The sequence below is a fragment of the Herpailurus yagouaroundi genome, unplaced genomic scaffold, assembly GCF_014898765.1.
Source record: "Herpailurus yagouaroundi ecotype Mexico unplaced genomic scaffold, PumYag 67690, whole genome shotgun sequence".
In the NCBI taxonomy this organism is placed as follows: Eukaryota; Metazoa; Chordata; class Mammalia; order Carnivora; family Felidae; genus Herpailurus; species Herpailurus yagouaroundi.
This window is the reverse complement of record NW_024420490.1, coordinates 5390125-5408813: the sequence shown is the minus strand read 5'-3', so window position 1 is coordinate 5408813 and position 18689 is coordinate 5390125. Positions and strand designations below refer to the sequence as shown.

General features: G+C 41.9%; 1 protein-coding gene across 10 annotated transcripts in view; it reads left to right on the top strand.

Annotated features, from left to right (window-relative positions):
• The window catches only part of SH3KBP1 (SH3 domain containing kinase binding protein 1), a 330782-nt gene that overhangs the window by 199639 nt on the left and 112454 nt on the right, over window positions 1-18689 (top strand). Inside the window, exon 1 of one of the 10 annotated variants that reach the window (XM_040468257.1) lies at window positions 8255-8372. The exons of the other annotated variants lie outside the window; for them this stretch is intronic. Coding sequence (XP_040324191.1) covers window positions 8358-8372 — 15 coding nt within the window. The 5' untranslated portion in view covers window positions 8255-8357. Of the gene's footprint in view, window positions 1-8254; window positions 8373-18689 lie in introns of those variants that run through there. 10 annotated transcript variants of the gene reach the window in all.

Below are 18689 nucleotides of genomic sequence, written 5' to 3'. Positions count from 1 at the left end.
TCAGCCTAACCAGAGTGACCAAAGGCTGATAATTATACAGCAGGAGAGGTATTACGTAACATTCCCCACCCCAACAATAGGGAAATAGTACTCTCGCTTCTCAATTGATCGAGCTATAAGGAAGGACCCCGTTTCTGAGTCCTTTCAATACTACCGGTTGGATATGCCTGTGAATGATTTGTTTAATGCACCATTTAACTGAAATATTTACAGATGAAGTTACTTAATGTCTGAGATTTTGCTTCCAGCAATTTGGAAGATGGAAGAGTGGGTAGGGCACAAAGGAAACGAGACTGGTCATGAGTTGATAATTGTTGAAACTGGGTGGTGAATACATGGTGGGTCAGTAGCCTATAGTCTATTTTTATATATGTTGTAAATTTCCCTTGATAGAAAGTTAAAGAAAAAAAGAAGAACCTTGGGAAAAATATGTAACATTTAAACTAAGCTCAGAGGTAAGTATGTGTTGTATTAAAATAATGGAAAATACGGTGTGGCCAAAGATGAACCAAGTTAAATATCAGAAGATTAGAAGAGCATGGTACCATTCATTGTCCTAGCTGATTGACCCTGACAAAATCACTTAACCTCAACTGGGCCATATGTAAAATGGAAATACTCTGTACACCTATCCTACCTCTTAGGACTTTACAAAATGTTATATAACAGAAAATACTTTGAAATTATAAATGTAACTCGTTTCAACTAGTATTTATTGAGTACTCACTGTATGTTCAGCACTGGGGTAACAGGACCAGGTCACTGCCCTCGCGGAGCTGCAGAACAATAAACAAGCAATAACAATACAGGTGTGGCGAATGCCACAGGTTGAGAGCAAGGTGCATGGCCGGAAGTGGTGAGTTGTGAGGGAGGCTGGAGAGTGAGTGTTCATGTACAAGTGTACCTCCTTCATACAGGAAATAATGTTTAGACTTCCTATAGGACGTGATGTCTATAGGCTTACAGGAAGTGATGTTTAGGCTGAGAACCATGGCATCCCGTTGACATTCGTGAAGCCAAAGAGTATAGAGTTGTTAAGGTGAGAAGAACAACATGTATTAATGCCTGAAAGGGAAATTGAGATAGCACAGAACACATGTTGAGGCTTCAGCAGGAAGTGGGGAGAGATGAAAATAAAAAGGAACAGGGCCCAGGTCAGGAAGGGCCTGGTGACTTGTTAAGTAGTTTAGACGTGATCTTAAAGGCAATGAGGAGCATCAATAGGGAGCTATTTTCAGCAGGAGAGTGACATGATTGGGTAGGTGATTTAGAGCAAGTATTCCAATTTGCAATGGGAGGAGTGGATTACAGAAGATAGGGTAACTAAAATTCAGAAAAGAGGTTAACGGAAACTTATTTTGACTCTCTCAAAAACCCCCCGCCCCCATCTAGGTTCTAAACCAGTTAATGAATAAGATGAGTCAGTGGATGGAGAATCAACATAATATTTTTGCTCCTTTTTCAGTATGGGTATCCCTTTCATCCAGCAGTGTTTATTGAAAAGATTGTCCTTCCTGCACTGCACAGCCGTTATCACCTTTGTCATAATTGAAGTGTCTGTGTATGTTTTAGTTCATCTCTGAACTCTGTGTTCTGTTGGTCTATATTTGTCCCTGCACTCATTCTATACTACTTCAATTACTGTAGCTGTAGAGTCATTCTTGATATCCGGGAGTATAAGTCCTCAATCTTTGTTCATCTTCTTCGAGGTTTCCTGGACTATTCTTGACCCCTTGTATTTTCATATAAATTTTAGAGTTACCTTGTCATCACCCCACCACCACTACCACCAAAAACAAAACAAAACAAAACAAAACAAAACAAAACAAAACAAAACAAAACCACCAAAAAAACACAAAACCCTTTTCGGAACTTTGATTAAGATTGCGTTGACTCTATATATACTTTTGGGGGAGAATTGATACCTTCCCAATCCATGAATATGGTATATTTCTCTATTGATATAGATCTTATTTCATTTTGTGAAAATTCCTCAAAGCTGTACACTTAAGATTTGTGCACCTTTCTCTACCTATGTTATATAGCAGTGTTGTTATTGATGAAGGCAAAGTTGAAGGACATAGATGAAGGTGAGAGCCAAATGGGCCTGCCAGCTGATTCCCAGAATTAGACAGACCCGCCCACCCAGTATCAGCAACACTGAACTAAAGCCAGACCCATGTGAGATAGAAGGGCCTGCCCCTTGGGGAAGAGCAGAGGCCAACTTCAAAGAGGAGGAAAGAGAAGAGTTGAGCTGAATGCGCCCAATTAATTTTTCTGAAATTTACCTGTCAGAGAAGTCATTTCCTTCTCCCCTGAGAAAGTGAATAAGGGAGCAGGGAGTTCTAGGAGTGTCCAGTTGTGTCCATCAAGTGTCCATTTGGGCTCCATTTTACATGACAGGAAACATCAAGATAAGGGAAATAGTTTTTCTAACAGCTTTGAAGTGTTGTCATGGATGGTTTGGGGAAATACTTTGAAGGTAGAATGAAGAAATTTGATAGTATGTGGAGGATAAAGGAAAGGGAAGACTTGAAAACGATGTCTTGGGCAACTGGCTTAAGCAGCCAGGTGGACGGTAGTATCATTCCCTGGCTAGAGCCCACTAGAGAAGAAAGATATTTGGGGAGGAGAGAGGATTTTTGAGGTACTTGTGGGACCATCAGGTGGAGGCATCCAGCTGTTGGATAAATAAGTGGTGATCACGAGAGAACTGTAGATGTAGGTTTGGAAGTCATCAGCCTGGATATTGGGTTGGAAAACTGTCAGCAAGAAGGTATCCCAGACAGACCCTTATTCTCATGAATATGACTGGTACCTTCTGTCCTCCACCTGTGGACCCAAGAGGGAATTTCCTCATCAGGCTGCTTCCTTGTGACCCCAGCCTGGCCCCAGTCTTTTTCTAAACTCCTTCCCTTTTCATGAGTCATTCAGGTGATCACATCTGCCTAAACACTTAAGGAATGGCAGGTATTACACATAGGTGGGTAAATTACCCATACTCAAGGGAGTCCTCAGGACCTAACCTGATATGCCTTTATGTAGAATAATCTTGGCTTTTTGGTGCCAGCTCATTCCATGCCCAGGCTCTTTACATTGGTTGTTTACTGGATTCCCTACAAAGAAATTCTCCAAGAAGCTCTTCTTCCACGGTCTGTCTTAGCTGATGGCCATTCGTGACTTCTGATATCTCTCTCTTGCAATGATCCTGTGTTCTTTCTACATTTGCTACTGTATCCCACAACCCGACATTGTGTTTGTGACAGTCTCTTTTCAGCTCTAATCATCTTGGATCTCATTTGTCACCCAAATTCATGCCTTTATGATATCAACATTGTAACTTTCACTTGTAACAGAGTGAGAATTAAAATTGTATATAAATGAGCTACTAATCATTTTTTTTAATCAGCCAAATTGCAGTAAGAGAAATTTTACTCTTTTTGTACATAGGCAGTCTTTTTATCCATTTAGCAAAAATTCATCAAGCTGTATGCTTAAGTAAAATTAAAACATGTAAACATCTAAAGTGATGATCTTAGTTCCTTAAAAATGAGAGATTTATGTCTCTAATCATTTGAAGACTAGAACTAAGCTCTGGGGATCTCCAGAAGCTAACGATACCTTCTTTGATTAATGAAACACAACTGGGTTTCAAACCCTTGTTGTGATTACCTGAGACTTAAAGTATTGGATGGCTCTCATTTTGGCTGAAAGATAAGATTATGTGACGTCTCTTGAGTGGTTGGAAAATCCATGATTTTTAATGAGTAGATGGCATTAAGGTGCCCACTATTTGCCTGGGTGAATGGTCTGGGATTTTCAGACTTCGTTTTCTGTATTATCTTTCCCCAGTGTGTCTCTGTTAGGTTTCCTTATTTAGAAGTAAGGGGGGGGGGGTGTTGGTAGGGAAAGGGAACCAGAAACAGTATTACCGGATTACTTTTTGACATGTTTGGTATTGTTTACTGTTTCATATGTGCTTGACATACACTTTCTAAAACATGCAGCATAGTAGTATTTTCTAAGAAATGTTCGATTACAGCCAGATCATCACCAAGAATCACATTCCCAGAAGGCATTACATTTGTGTTTTTAGGCATACAGTGGTTATTAAGCATGCAGGCGGGATTTTCTGGGTTCATGTCCCAACTCTGACTCTTCCTGGGACAGATTACTTAAGCACTCACTCACTGCTTTAGATTCCTCATCTGTAAAATTAGAATACCAACAGGACGTGCTCCATATGGTTGTCGTGAGGATTAAGTAACACAAAAAATGGGTAGAAAAAGTGCCTGGCATTTAATCATCACTTGATTAACGTTCGTAGTTATTATTGCTGCCCTTCTGGTTATTAGAACAGAAGGGATGCCTGTAAATAGCAGTGCAGCTTCCAGGATCATTTCTTTAAGATTTTACTATGGAAAATTTCAAACTCAGACAAGCAGAATTGAATTTCACTATATCTGGATAGCTGTTTGTTTGACATCACCAAACCTTAAATATTAGCTATTAGAAAGTAAGTACGGAAGGAAGGAAGGAAGGAAGGAAGGAAGGAAGGAAGGAAGGAAAGAAGGAAGGAAGGAAGGAAGGAAAGAAGGAAGGAAGGAAGGAAGGAAGGAAGGAAGGCAGGCAGGCAGGCAGGCGGAGCCATGATTTTGGACCTTGCCTGTGTTAGTCACCAACATATTTATGATTCCTTGAAAATCATTGTTAAACTATACTTGGCCCTCAGTAAATATTTGTGGACTGGATACATGAATATAATGGTTTGTCCTGACCCAGTTGAAATTATGAAGGAAGACTCATTCTGCTTGTGGTCTGGCTACAGGCTCATTCTTTCATTTGTTTATTAATTGGCTCATTCATTCACTTACTGAAGCTTTATTGAATGCCTTTTATGGATCAGCAGTGGCAGCTCTAGAAATTGCTAGGTAAATGAGCTCAGGAGTAGCAATCCATTTGTAAAGGAATCGGCTAGGAGGCACGTCTGGATTCCGTATTAGCATGATACATGCAGATTTTTTTACCGGCAGGATATTCATTTGGGGTGAGGTGGATCTGGTGTAGTTAATTGGAATGGAGTTAACACCTCCTCCGCTGCATCACGCCTTGCATCAACTGCCACGTACAGGCCTCTCATTCAGTGCCTTGGAGTACGTGTACGTGGGAAAAAGTAGATATGGACAAAAGTCATTATGATGCAGGGGAAAAGGACTAGCAGAGGTATGTCCAAAGCATCAGAGAGAACAGGGGAAGGAGCTACTACTTCTGCTGGAGGTCCAGAAGGAAGGGATGGGGTATCGGAGAGATCTTTTTAAGCAAAGTGGTATTTCAGCAAAATATTAAAAGATAAATGGGGTTTCACGGTCCTGGCACCGTGTGCATGGACAAGGAGAGAGCATGGTTATGCAGAAGGGCTGGATTTGGCTGGAGTACAGGGGATGTGGTAGTGGCGGTGGAGGAGGACGTAGGGGGTTGGAGGGGAGGTGGGCTCTTCCCCTCGGGCTCTGCCAGCGGCTCCACGCGAGCTGCACTTCTTCTGGGTGAGCTGGCCGGTCGGTGGGGGAGTTCCGTTGGGGCGTGGTGTGATCAGAGTGCCACTTGAGAGATAACTGGGGAGGTGCCGAGCAGTGAGGACTGGAGATGGGGAGGAGGTAGCTGGGAGAGGTGCCAGCCCCGGGGCTCGGCGGTTGATGACTAATTGGCCAGGCACCAGGAGCTTCTAGTAGCTCTTGGAAAGGGGCAGATGGGCCCACCTCATGCACACTCTTAGAGTTAGGCCGCTGTAGCCTGGGTTGGCAGCAGAACTGATAGAAGAGCCAAGTTTCCTTTCAAAGAAAACTCTTTTGTGTATTGTGGAAAGCGAAAGGCCAGGACTCAGCATTCAGCTATTTCTGTTAAGAGATAGGCTAAGGATACAGAGATAATAATAAATGAAGCCTGGGAGGCATTGTTGAAGACATTTATGTACAGATATTCACGAGTATAATCATGTATCTCTATAAATCACAGATACAACATTTATTTAGGTATACATAGTCATGCAGGAAGCTCATCTTCCTAATTCGTTAATACAGTTTAACTTTTAGAATAGTTTTAGATTTATCAAAAAGTTGTAAAGATAATAGAGAGAGCTCCCACCTACCCCACACCCAGATTCCTCTCTTGTTGACATCTCACATTAATATGGTACGTTTGTCACAATTAGTGAACCAATATTGATACATGACTATTAACTGAGGTCCATCCTTTTTTCAGATTTCCTTAGGTTTTACCTGATGTCCTTTCTCTGTTCCAGGGTCCCACCCAGGACACCCCATTACATTACATCTCCTCAGGCTCCTCTTGGCTCTGACAGTTGCTCAGGCTTGCCATGTTTTTGATAATGATGGCAATTTTGAGAAGTTTTGCAGAATGTCCTTAAATTAGGGGCGCCTGGGTGGCTCAGTCGGTTAGGCGTCCGACTTTGGCTCAGGTCATGATCTCCTGGTCTCTGAGCTCGAGCCCCACATCGAGCTCTGTGCTGACAGCTCAGACCCTGGATCCTGTTGTGGATTCTGTCTCCCTCTCTCTCTGTTCCTCCCCCGCCCGTGCTTTGTCTCTCTCTCTCTCTCTCTCTCTCTCAAAAATAAACATTAGCCAAAAAAAGAGTGTCTTTAAATTAGCAATTGTCTGATTTTTTTCTCACGCTTAGACCCAAGCGGTGGATTTGGGGGGAGGAAGACCACGGTGGTGAAGTGCCATTCTCATCACGTCGTATCAAGGGCACATCCTATCAGCATGACTTCGCACTGTTGGTGTTGACTTTGGTCACCTGACTGGGGTCCTGTTGATGAGGTTTCTTCAATGTAAAGTTGTTCTGTTTTTTCCCCTTTCCTAGATTCGCCTCTTTAGAAACAAGTCACTATGCACCCCACACAGTTGAGAAGTGGGGGGTTCCGCTCACCTCCTTTAGGGACAAGTATCGTCATAAATTAGTGGGAATTCTTCTGTGTGGGCAATTTGTCCATTCTCTCCATCTTAATTAGGTTTGTGTAAGGTGATTTCTTATCTGCCCTCTAAATTCCAAATGTTAATTCTGTACTGCCTGCACCCCCCGCCGTTTGCAGCCTACCGACATCTCCCATATTTGTGTTTTGTGTGTGTATGTGTGGTGTATAAACAGACCTATGTCTTATTTACCCAAGCAGATTGCACATTTCTTGAGCCCTGAGATGGCGTCTCATTCAAAGCCCCCTACGCTGCAGGTGGTTACTAGATAGTGAATAAGTGGTTTTTCAATGAGGGCAAGTAAACAATTTAAGAATGAACCGCAATTAAGAAGCGAAACGGGCCGTCAGAGTCTAAGTATATGGGGACTGCAGTAAGGTCAGGATGCTGTTGACTCGGCACCTGACCTGTGAAGTTGTCCTGGATTTGTGATAGTGGCTAATAGGGTGCTTTTTTACCAGCTAAAAAAGTACCGGGTACTTTTTTAAGCACTCCACATCTATTCCTTATTTAATCTTTTATCCCCATTTTATAGATAAGGAAACTGAGGTGAATGGAGGTTAAATGAGTTGCTCAAAATCATATAACTGGGAAGTAGCCCAGCTGGGATTTTGATCTCAGACACTCTGGCTCGGGAGCTTTGAACTCTTAACCAGTGGGCTCCAAATCCATTGCAAATGGTGATTCAAGTGGTATCTCATTTGGGGAAAAAACAAGATTGCTATTTAAACATTTTATTACCATCTGCGACTGTACTGCCGATTGGCACGGCTGGCAACGGTTTTGCTGGCATTTTCCTAGGGTGAATGTTTCTATAAAGCCACGGCTGTTTTTTCGTCTTCATTTTTGTTTTCTTTTTTTAAATGACTCATTTTTGTGTATCACCACTAATTTTTATTTCTTTAAAACACAGGTATTTTTACAATGGGCATTTCATATACAAACCATCTTCTGGACCTCTGTCACTCCCCAGCAGATTATCTGTTGAAAGATAGTGGGCTTTTTATTTTCTCTCTGACGTTTTAAACAGAAGTGGCCGCCAGGTCCTGCCAAATAAACACTCTTTCAGTGTGTTCCTTGTCTGAATGGTCACACCTGTGGGTCCCCGGGAGACAGCTACATTCCTGCAGCAACGCAGGCGAGGGAGGAGGACTTCTCGCAAAGCCACCCAAGCCATGAATCGGCCCTGGCTTCCTGAACCGTAAACAAATGCGAGCTTTGTTCTCTCCATTGCTCATTTGGTCCCAAGTATGACTCAGGGGTAGGCTGGGTCCTTCAGGCTCTGTGCCTTTGGCTGTTGGAAGGAAGTGGGAGTGCTCCAGGGTAGTTCTGGGACCTTTTCAAACTGAAGAAAGGAGGCTGACTGCATGATGGGAGAAGAGGTATTTCTTTCTTTGCTTTTAGAGATGTAATAAGGCCCCTTAATCTTGCATCTTGTCTGCGCTGTTTTCTAACAAGACTTATAATGGGTTTGCCCTGGTGGGTTACAGTGAAGTGTATGCCGGCGAGGATCCCCCTCAGAGGGGAGGCTGTGGATATGTTAAGGCAGAACGTATAACGTGCAGGAGTCTTTTCTAAAGCCAAATGTTGCACTGGAACTATTTAGCTGTTTTAGTCCCCCCGCCCCCGCCCCCCCGGCCCCAGCCCTTTGGTCAATTCGGCCATTAATTTTTACAGATGTTTTCGGTTTCTCTGTGTCTTGGGTTTTCATGTGCGCACGATGCAGAGAGTAATTTACATGGGCAGTTTGCACAAGCAGTAACTGTTACGCCATGTCACTGAGATGTTTAGCAATTACAGATGTTTGTGCAGTAAACAAATCCAGCTTGCTCTTCAGGTTAACTTAGGAGAGAAGAGTATGTCCACGCAGAGTGAGCTAGCTGTGAGCCATTTCACTCTTGGGTGGCATGGACATCAGGAGTTTTCCTGGTGAATGGAGAAGCTGTGAGTAGTGACTTCTGGGTCCTGGTGAACTGTTTTATATATATATATATATATATATATATATAGAGAGAGAGAGAGAGAGAGAGAGAGAGAGAGAGAGAGAGATAAAGATATTTGGCTACTTTCGTAGTACTGATTATTTATGTTCATTTGCTCATATGCACAGTAAAATAAAGACACTAAATTATCTGACTTCCTAAAAGTTTGCTTAGTGATAGGTGGTCTTGTGTCTTGCTGTGAGTTGTTCATACTTGTCTACCTAAAAGCAGAAGTCTGTCATTTTCCAAACGCAAAATACAATTCCCTAAATAAACCACAGGATAAGTAAGGCTTACAATGCGTCATATGTCTTCCATATTCCTGTCTCTTGTTGAAAAACATTTTAAAGGGGAGAGTTGATGATATCTATAAAATATGTATGTCTCTTTATGTCTTTTTCTGTTGGCTTTAACTTATAATATTTTCAAAACTGCACAAAAAGTTTGTGACAAAAGAAAACACATTGTTTTAACATTACTGTAAGAGTAGGAAAACTTCTTGAAAAGTTTGTTAATGGCGTCTGTTGCTTGTCTAGAAGGACATGAACGCAGGCTGTGGTTGGCTAAAATAAAAAATATATTCATCTGCAACGGATTGAGAGAATATGCTTGCTGAAAGTTATCTTAAATTTGCTGATTATTTTATTATTATCGCCACATATCATTGTTGGGAGTTCTGAAAAGTAGACCTCAGAATTAGATATTTATATGGAAAATTCAGCTGCTGACTCTTCTGAGAAATGAGTGAAAGTAGGTTGATTGTAAGATGTGAAATATGGGAAAGGCTCAGCATTGGCCCTGGCTCCCTCAGGAGCCTCTCTGGCTCCCTCAGGCTGGGGCCTGGAGATGGCACAGGTAGCCCCTGGTACCCTTAAAGGTTTTGTGACTTGTAAATTACTCATTGCATTATTGAGTCTTCCCTGAACCCCTTGCTTGTTTGCTTCTCAAAATGGAAATAGCCCTGTTACTCTCTGATCTTACAGGAGTTCTTTGCAATAATTATTATAATAAAAACTTGGGGCACCTGGGTTGCTCAGTCAGTTAAACGTCCAACTCTTGATTTCAGCTCAGGTCCTGACCTCACAGTTTGTGAGATCGAGCCCCGCATCAGGTCTGCACCGATAGCGCAGAGCCTGCTTGGGTTTCTTTCTCTCTCTCCCTCCTTCTCTCTCTGCCCCTCCCCAATTCATGCTCTCTCTCTCAAATAAACGTTCAAATTTTTCACAGTTAAAGAATATGAATAAATAGAAATTGCCCTTAATCCTGTTATCCAGGAACAATCATTTTATTTGGAACCTTCCAGGCTTTTATCCGAACAGAAATGTGCATGTAGTATCTATATGTCACTCTTCTTCAGACACTAATGAGGTCATAAATGTCACCTGCTTTTAGAACTTAACATGTTACAGGCCCCATTTTCTTTCAGACCTGTGCATGGTCACCCATTGTAGAGACGTGCCAGCATTTATTGAACCAGTCCTCACATAATAACTAGTTACATTGCTTCTACATTGTTAACATTAGAAACAGCATCCTTACCTATGCATGATGGTACCTTCCCTGGTCGTTTTTTTAGGCTGAATTTTTAAGAGAGGAATTTCCAGGGTAAAGGCTGATTTAATTCTGTTTGGTTTTATTCAAAATGAAAATAACTCAAGTACATGGTAAAAAATTCCAACAGAACAAAAGCTAAGACCTTTCTCAGTTTCACGCACTCAGCTTTACTTCCCAGTGGAAATCCCCATGAAGGCTCTCTATGTACTTCTATAGAAATATGGAAGTTTTTAAATTATGGTAACATACACATAATACCATTGTATTCATCGTGAAGTGTACATTCAGTGGCATGAAATACATTCACATCATTGTACAATCATCATCTCCGTCCACCTCCAGAACTTTTTCATTTTCCCAAAATGAAACGCGGTCCCTCTAACTTCTCATTTTCCCCCTTCTTCTAGCAACTACCGTTCTACTTTCTGTCTCTATAAATTTGACTAGGCTGGGTACCTCTTATAAGTGAAGTCATACAATATTCATCCTTTTGTGTCTGGCTCATTTTACCTAGCATAATATCTTCAAGGTTCATCTATGTTGTAACAGGTGCCAGGATTTCCTTCCTTCTTTAAAATTTAAAGAGTTTTTTTATTTTAGAGAGAGTGAGAGCATTCACGAGTGGGGGAGAGGGACAGAGGGAGAGAGACAGAGAGAGACAGAGAATCTCAAGAAGGATCCGTGGTCAGCACGGAGCCTGATGCGGGGCTCAATTCCACCACCCTGGAATCAATGACCTTAGCAGAAATGAAGAGTCGCATGCTCAACCAACCGAGCCACCCAGGCGCCCCAGAATTTTCTTCCTTTCTAAGGCTAATCCATATTCCATTTTATGGCTCTATCACAGTTTGTGTATCCATTCCTTCATTGATAGGCATTTAGGTACTTTCCACCTTTTGGCTGCAGTGAATAATACTAAAATGAGCGTTGGCCTACTGATACCTGTTTGAGGCCTTGCTCTCAGTTCTTTTGGGTATATTCCCAGAAGGGGAATTACTGGATCATATGTAATTCTATCTTTAATTTTTTGTGAAACTGCCATACTGTTCTGCACAGCAGCTGAGCCATTTTGCGTTCCCACCAGCCGTGCACGCGGGTTCCGTTTTCTCCACATCCTCGCCCCTTGGCATTTTCTGTTTGTTTGCTGGCTTGCTTCTTTTGTAATAGCCATCCTCACGGGTGCGAAGTGGTATCTCATCGCCGTTAGAGTTAGTGTTTAATGTGTGTTCGTGTTGCCTACCGCTAAGGGGAAAAGGGTACTATTCTTATCTTGGAACGATGAGTTGAGGAAGAAGTCTTCTGTCTGAGTCTAGGATGAGCTAGCAGATGAGTTACTCAGTCCCAAGAGATTGCCGATGGCTTGAGGGTCCCCCTGTTCACTCAGACCCTGAAGGAAAGATGAGCAGGTGGCCCGGGTGGTGGCTTGCCCTCAGGGGTTTCATGGTGACCAGGACTGCCGCCTCTCTCACCCCGCCCGAAGGTTTATGGAGAGTGGATTCAAAATAGTTTTTCTGAGAAAAGGTGAATCTCTTTTTTTGTGCGATTGGTAATTGTAAATGATAGTACCTAATTTATCCTACGTAGCAGGGAAAGCCAGTTTTATGACTGATTTTTCCTCTCCTCACCTTCTGTGCCAGAATCCCTTGGAGATAGGAAATGAAAGTCCTGCCTTTTGCGCATTTGCTGAAGCTTTCATTTGATTCGGTTGACATTCTTCAGTGGGGTGGGCTGCAGTATCTACTAGGTTTTCGTTGTGGCTCTCTTTTGTTCTTTACTTACATCAATTACTATTTCATAATATCTATAATCCTGAAGTTTGCAGATGCTTTTCATTCCCAAAAGCTGAGGTTTTAAATTTTTCTGTGTGGCCCTTACAAGATCACGCACGTGTACTTTTTCTCGCTGATATTCTCCTTACCTATAAAATGATAGTCTAGACGACTGAATTTCATTGGGACAGATTACATTTAATGCTCTATAAAAACAATTTTTTTACTGTTTATTTATTTTTGAGAGAGAGAAGAGACACAGAGTTCGAGGGGCAGAGGGGCAGAGAGAGAGGGAGACACAGAATCCGAGGCAGCCTCCAGGCTCTGAGCTGTCAGCACAGAGCCTGACGTGGGGCCCGAACTCCCGAATTGCGAGATCATGACCTGAGCCGAAGTCAGATGCTTAACCGACCGAGCCACCCAGGCGCCCCAACACTGGCAATTTTAAAACAAGCTGCTCAGCTTAGTTTGCTCAGTGGTGTGTCTTTTCTTACATTTAAAGAATTTAGGTCACAGAGATCGTTCAGTCAGCTACCTGTTTTGTACTTTTCTGTGGCATCAGAGGCCATGTAAAAAGGACAAAATGACAGCCTTCTTCTCAATGCAAGCTTTTAATGGTGGAGTCCAGATCCGATTTATGTATACCCATAAGTGCTCTAGAAGCAAATGGAAGCATAAACACAGGAACCCTACTTACACCTCTGATAGAGATTTCTGTCTTTCTAAACCTGGGCTATAAAATGTATAGTATGCCAGGATCGCCTTAAAAGTCACTTCTTCATCCTAAGGCCATCGTTAAGCCGTTTCAAGAATGACCTGTGACTCAGGAGTCTTGCCTCAATTACACCGATGCTTGAACTTTTAGGAATAGAATTGGCAACAACTAAAGGCGGATCTTTGGGGTCTCTGTCCTTTCCAAGTTGTATTTCTGTTTTGCTCATTTAAGTTGAGGAAGTTAGGAGTGGTAAAGATGAATTTACTGCCTCGTTTTTTTTCTTCTTTCACTTGCTAAGCATTTTCACCCACCAGTGATTTTAATATGTTTTGCTCCATTTGTTTTGGTAGCATCTGTTCAGTCTGTTCTTTTTATTTTGATTTCTTAGTTGGGCCTCTCATTTTCTCTACTAGAAGCAGCTTTTCCGAAAGTTCTTGGGTACCTTTTCTAGACTCTTAAGGAAGTGGTTAAGGGCGCCTGTGTGCCTCGGTTGTTAAGCATCTGACTCTTGAGTTTGGCTCAGGTCATGATCTCAGAGTTCTTGAGTATGAGCCCCGCATCAGGCTCTGTGCTGACAGCACAGAGCCTGCTTGGGATTCTCTCTCTCCCTCTCTCCCTCTCTGCCCATCCCCACTAGTGCTTGCTCGCTTGCTCACTTGCTCTCAAAAACCAATGCATAAAGTTAAAAGAAAGTGGATAAGAGAAGTGATGATGTAAAGTATCAAGATTTTAGATCCTGAAGTAATCCCAAATCGCCCTCCTGGTACAGTGTTAGCATTGTCTAGCTGCTGCATCGAGAGAGCCGCACACATTGTGTGTCCCTTTGTGTCTAATTTCAGATAGAGTTCTTTTGCTTCAAACCCCAGGACCCTTTCCACATTCAGGCATTGTTAGAAACAGAGACAGTAGGTTGCTCATAATTTAAAATTTTTTTTAATTTTTTTTTAATTTATTTTTGAAGGAGAGAGACACACAGAGTATGAGCGGGGGAGGAGCAGAGAGAGAGGGAGACACAGAATTCGAAGCAGGCTCCAGGCTCTGAGCTGTCAGCGCAGAGCCCGATGCAGGGCTCGAACTCACTCACGAGCCGTGAGATCATGACCTGAGCCGAAGTCGGACGCTCAACCGACTGAGCTACCCAGGCGCCCCTTGCTCATAATTTAGAATCCAGTTTTTTTCCAGTGATGGGAATACAGATGTTGTTTTTTGATTTGGAAGAGGCTGAAACGTTATGAAGCTGGTAACCCTGTGCCCACGCATGTAAGGAATCTGCCTAAGTAATGCGTGTCACACTGTCTCTGCAACATAGAGGTGGGAAGGATGTAATGGACGGGCAACCTGACTGTGCTTTCCAGTAAGGCTTATAGGATCTCTAACATTTTGGTGTAATTTTTGTATTCACTGCCCAGGAGTTCGCACAATGCCAGTTTTTTCCGACTAGAGCCTTTAGTCATTGACCACTAGGCAGGAGAGGAGAAAAGCATCCAAATAAGAGTTGAAAAGAGGTCTTGAAAAAATTAGCAAGGCCAAAAGAGATACATCTGGGTTAGGGGCGGGATCATTGTTTCCAAGTGCTAAGAAATGGTTTTATGGGGCCACAGAGCAGTATGCTTGTGTGTAGCCCAACCCTGACTTGAGTTCAGAAAGTCTGTATGAAGTGAAGATTCTAATGTGGGTTGATTGTCTTGTCATGAAACTCAATGACTAGAGAGAAGCCAGGGTATCCAGAGAAGCAGTGACTGAAGGCAGTGAATGGAGATGGTCAAGAAATTAGAAATCAGGTGCTGTGGAGAAACAGCGGTCATTGTCGCAAAGAGAGAAGGCTAAACAGTTTGGGAGGAAGTGAAGAATTAGGTGAGGTTTGATGGTTGCTTGTTCTCTGGTCCCCTGATGGCTAAAAAAAGGGGAGCCCCCTCTAACTCGAGGCATGGTGAGCAGGTTAGGAATAAGGGAGAAGTAGCCAATACTGAGGCCTGATCAACTCTTCCTTGTCCTCTGGTGCGGCGGACGTAGAAATCTTTCACTGAAAATCCCTGTAGAATTAGATAGATAACCATCTGAAACCCATCTGTCTGAAATAAATTAAGGATAATAACTCAGGAGTGGGGAAGAGGTTAGAAACTCCAGAAGCCCGATTCCTGCTCTCTGTCCTCCTTTGTCACCATCTTCCATGAATCGTATTGTTTTCCCTGTGTGGAGCCTGTGGCGAGACTTTGTGGAAGGCAACAAGAGGAACTTCTGCTCTCGGGAACTCAAAAGTGGAAAGCACTGAACAGAACATTCTCCATTGTGGTAGAAAAGGACAAGGAATTTCTCAAGACCAGAAAATGCATCAATTGGGATATTTTACTGTGCACAGTGTCTCCCCCCACTCCTGTAAAAAAAAAAAAAAAACAAAAACGAAAAGTACCTTTTTAAAAATAACCTAGAACTGTAAAAAGTGCCATTTAAGAAAGCATGTGATTAAAATAGGTGATGTCATGTTTTGTTTTGTTTTTTCAAATGAAGGTTTTCTTCCTCTCTATTTTGTGTGTTTTGGTGTCTTTGTGTGTGTTACAGAGAAAGGAGAAGAGAATGGGGAAATATTTTAGTACAGGAAAATGAGAACATGCAAAATGAGTAATGAAAGACATACCATTTGTTCATTTGGTGAGGATCTAATTTGCCTAAAACTCATCATGCATCAGAGAGAGAATTTCCAGCCTTAAGAGAACTCCTTTTGCACCTGAGACTCGCTACTAAAGAGACTTGTAACTTTGAGTGAATGAATGAATATGTGTGGTAACTGAGCATAGGCTGAATTGAACTTTTTCTCCAGCAGACCAGGAATCATTCGACCAAAAGATTCCTCTTAAAAGTGCATTGATTCAATCCGTCCACACCATAAACTTGAATCCTTTAAAAAAAAGAAAAAAGTCAAGCGTGATTTTTGAAAGGCAGCAAAATCAAAGTATGTTCACATTAAGTGGAGACGGTTGTCAAATAGCTGAGAAATGAAAACAGCTGTGAAATCGATGTCTTTTTTTTTTTTTGGATTGTGATACACTTAAGTAAATTGTTCTAAAAGCTCAGGGGAAAATGAAACCTCAAAATTTGGGGGGTCTGGCTTTCCTCACATTTGTTTTTTCTCCCACTTGAGAAACTGTTTGCAATCATTACTTCGGTTTGTGTTTAAAAAGAGTTTTTCCTTGTGAAGAACTGGAGAACCACTAGAAAACAGATCTATAAAGCTATAGAGACCCCACGCAAATACATCACACCTTTAAATCAGTACTTCTTCAAATGCTGGAAATTGAGGAATCCAGAAGTATCCTCTGTGACCATATGTGAAAACGTTACAAAGTAAACTCAACTTTTTTTTCAGCTACTGTCACGCGTATGACTAGGAATTCATGGGTTTAATTAGAAGAGCGGGAAATATGTTTTTTAGCTTTGAAAACAGTGATAAAATGCCTCAATACTTTACCTGGGAACAACATTAATTGGAAATGACTCTATCATCTACTTAGTCACTGAGTTTAAGAGCTGATGAATAACTATAAGTAAAGGGTGGTAATAAATGGCAGGCAATGCTCTAAATGGGTGGCGTCTTGTGAATTACCGCCGTGACTCATTTTACATCTGATGTTCTTAACATCCTTCCTAATGACTTCGAGAAGGAAATAGAATGACCCCCTAATAAAAGCTGCCTGTGATTTCTAGTTAGGAGGTGTTGCAAATCAAATCAGGCCTTATGGAAAGAAATCAGTAACGTGGAGAGGTAGGTCATCTTTTCTAGTTATGTTAGTGTACGTTATTTTCTTAAAACTTTATTTTTTGCATTATAAAAGTAATAACCGATTTGTAGAAACACTGGAAAGTAGAGTAATAGAAAACAAAGTAAAAAGCACTCTCATTTAATCACTCTGGGGCAAACACTGTTGACTTTTTTGTTTTGTTTTGTTTTTGGTATTTACTTTCAGCCTTTCTTGCCATACATTTTTAACCGGTTGAGATCATACCATACACATAATTTTCTTCACACACATACTTGTGCATCTTTTCCACTTAGCCTTATATAAAATTTCCCATGTCATTACAAACTTAGTGAAAATTACAAACTTCGTGAAACATTACAAACTTCGTGACACATGTCTCTAAAAAAGGCTGTGGAGTGTTTAGTTATAAGGCTCTAGGTACCTCGAGGATGTGGGAGAACTGGAATTTGGTGGTTGCATTGACTCCTGTCAACATTATGTGTGAATCCATATTATATTATATTATATTATATTATATTATATTATATTATAGCTGAAAACATAGCAGCTTCTTGAAAACATACAAAAAAAACCAACGTAAGAAAGCAGTGTTGGCTTGTGGGCTGGGTCGTGGTGGGCACTCCGCAAAGGTTTGTGGAATTTGATACACTACCTGTTGGATCTGAACAGAATTCCACTTGTCTTCTCCTTGCTGATACTGAATGAAGCCTTTAAGAAAACAGCCTTTGGCAGGAGGCCTGTCCACTTCCAGGTAGAGGACTATGACTTCAGCTTTGCACGTCTAAGGGTCTGTCGGTAATTTCTACCGGTGGCTGTAGAAATCTGTACCACATGAGTTTATGGTCTCATTTGGCCCATGTTTCTTAACTGCCTCGGGAGGGGTATCTGTTTGGCCTAACGATTTAGGATTTCTTCATCTCTTATTGAATGGATGCCAAGCTTTGTAAAAGATGGCTCGGAGTGATTTTCTATGGTGGTGTGTTTGCTCCTAAGGCTCCAAATTCTCAATAAAAGGCTTTCTGTTCTCTGACAACAGGCCATTTTTCCCAGACACACGCCTTGTTTTTCCATCGTTAACAGTAGATAACAGTTTGGATGCAGCCAGAAGCAGTTGGCACGGGCCTGTATTTGAGGGGCTTCTGGAACAGTCTTCCGGCCACTCACTGCAGGGCGCCACCTTAACTGAAGCTTTATTGACCTGAAAGCTCTGTGGGTTGTCGGCTCTGGCCTTAGTTGTTTCTCCGAGTTTCTTTGTGTTGTCTGCTTTTCCTCCCAGGCGGTGACTCTATGGTGATTGCTATTGCTTTTCTTCCTTGCTCATTTTTCAGAATTATCGCTTTGCTCCAAGCTCGTCTTGCTGCGTGACCGTCTTGTAAAAGTCGCTTCATGCTCTCCATTCCCCAAGCAAAGGAATGGGGCAGTTTAACCTGCCGTTTTGAAAAGCTGCCGTAATCAAAACAGTCATTCTTTGTAACTAGATTCATAAAGAAGCATTATAGTGATCGATTTTTTTATTCAGTAAAATTCAACAACGGCAGTAATGGCTAAGTACTTCATATGCATTTTTTCCTTGTAATCCTAGAAAATCTATAAGGTACACGTTATCATCTCCATTTCAGACAAGGAGACAGAGGTATAGAGACGTGGAGTGACCTGCCCAAGATCGCATAGTCTTTGCTCTTAGAGAGGAACCCTACTTAATACTAATTCGCTCCTCTTGCCAGATGCTATCATGAAAGCGGTGGGGGGGGGGCAGCTTTACTTGTTCCGTTCTTCTGTCACCAGCACCTAGAAAACACATTGTACATAGAACTTTCTCCATAGATCTAAATATTTTTGATGAATGTTGAATTTATTGTCGACTGGAGGAAACTCTGAGTGTTTAGTGTCTCCAATGAACACAGAGATTAGCAGGACACAG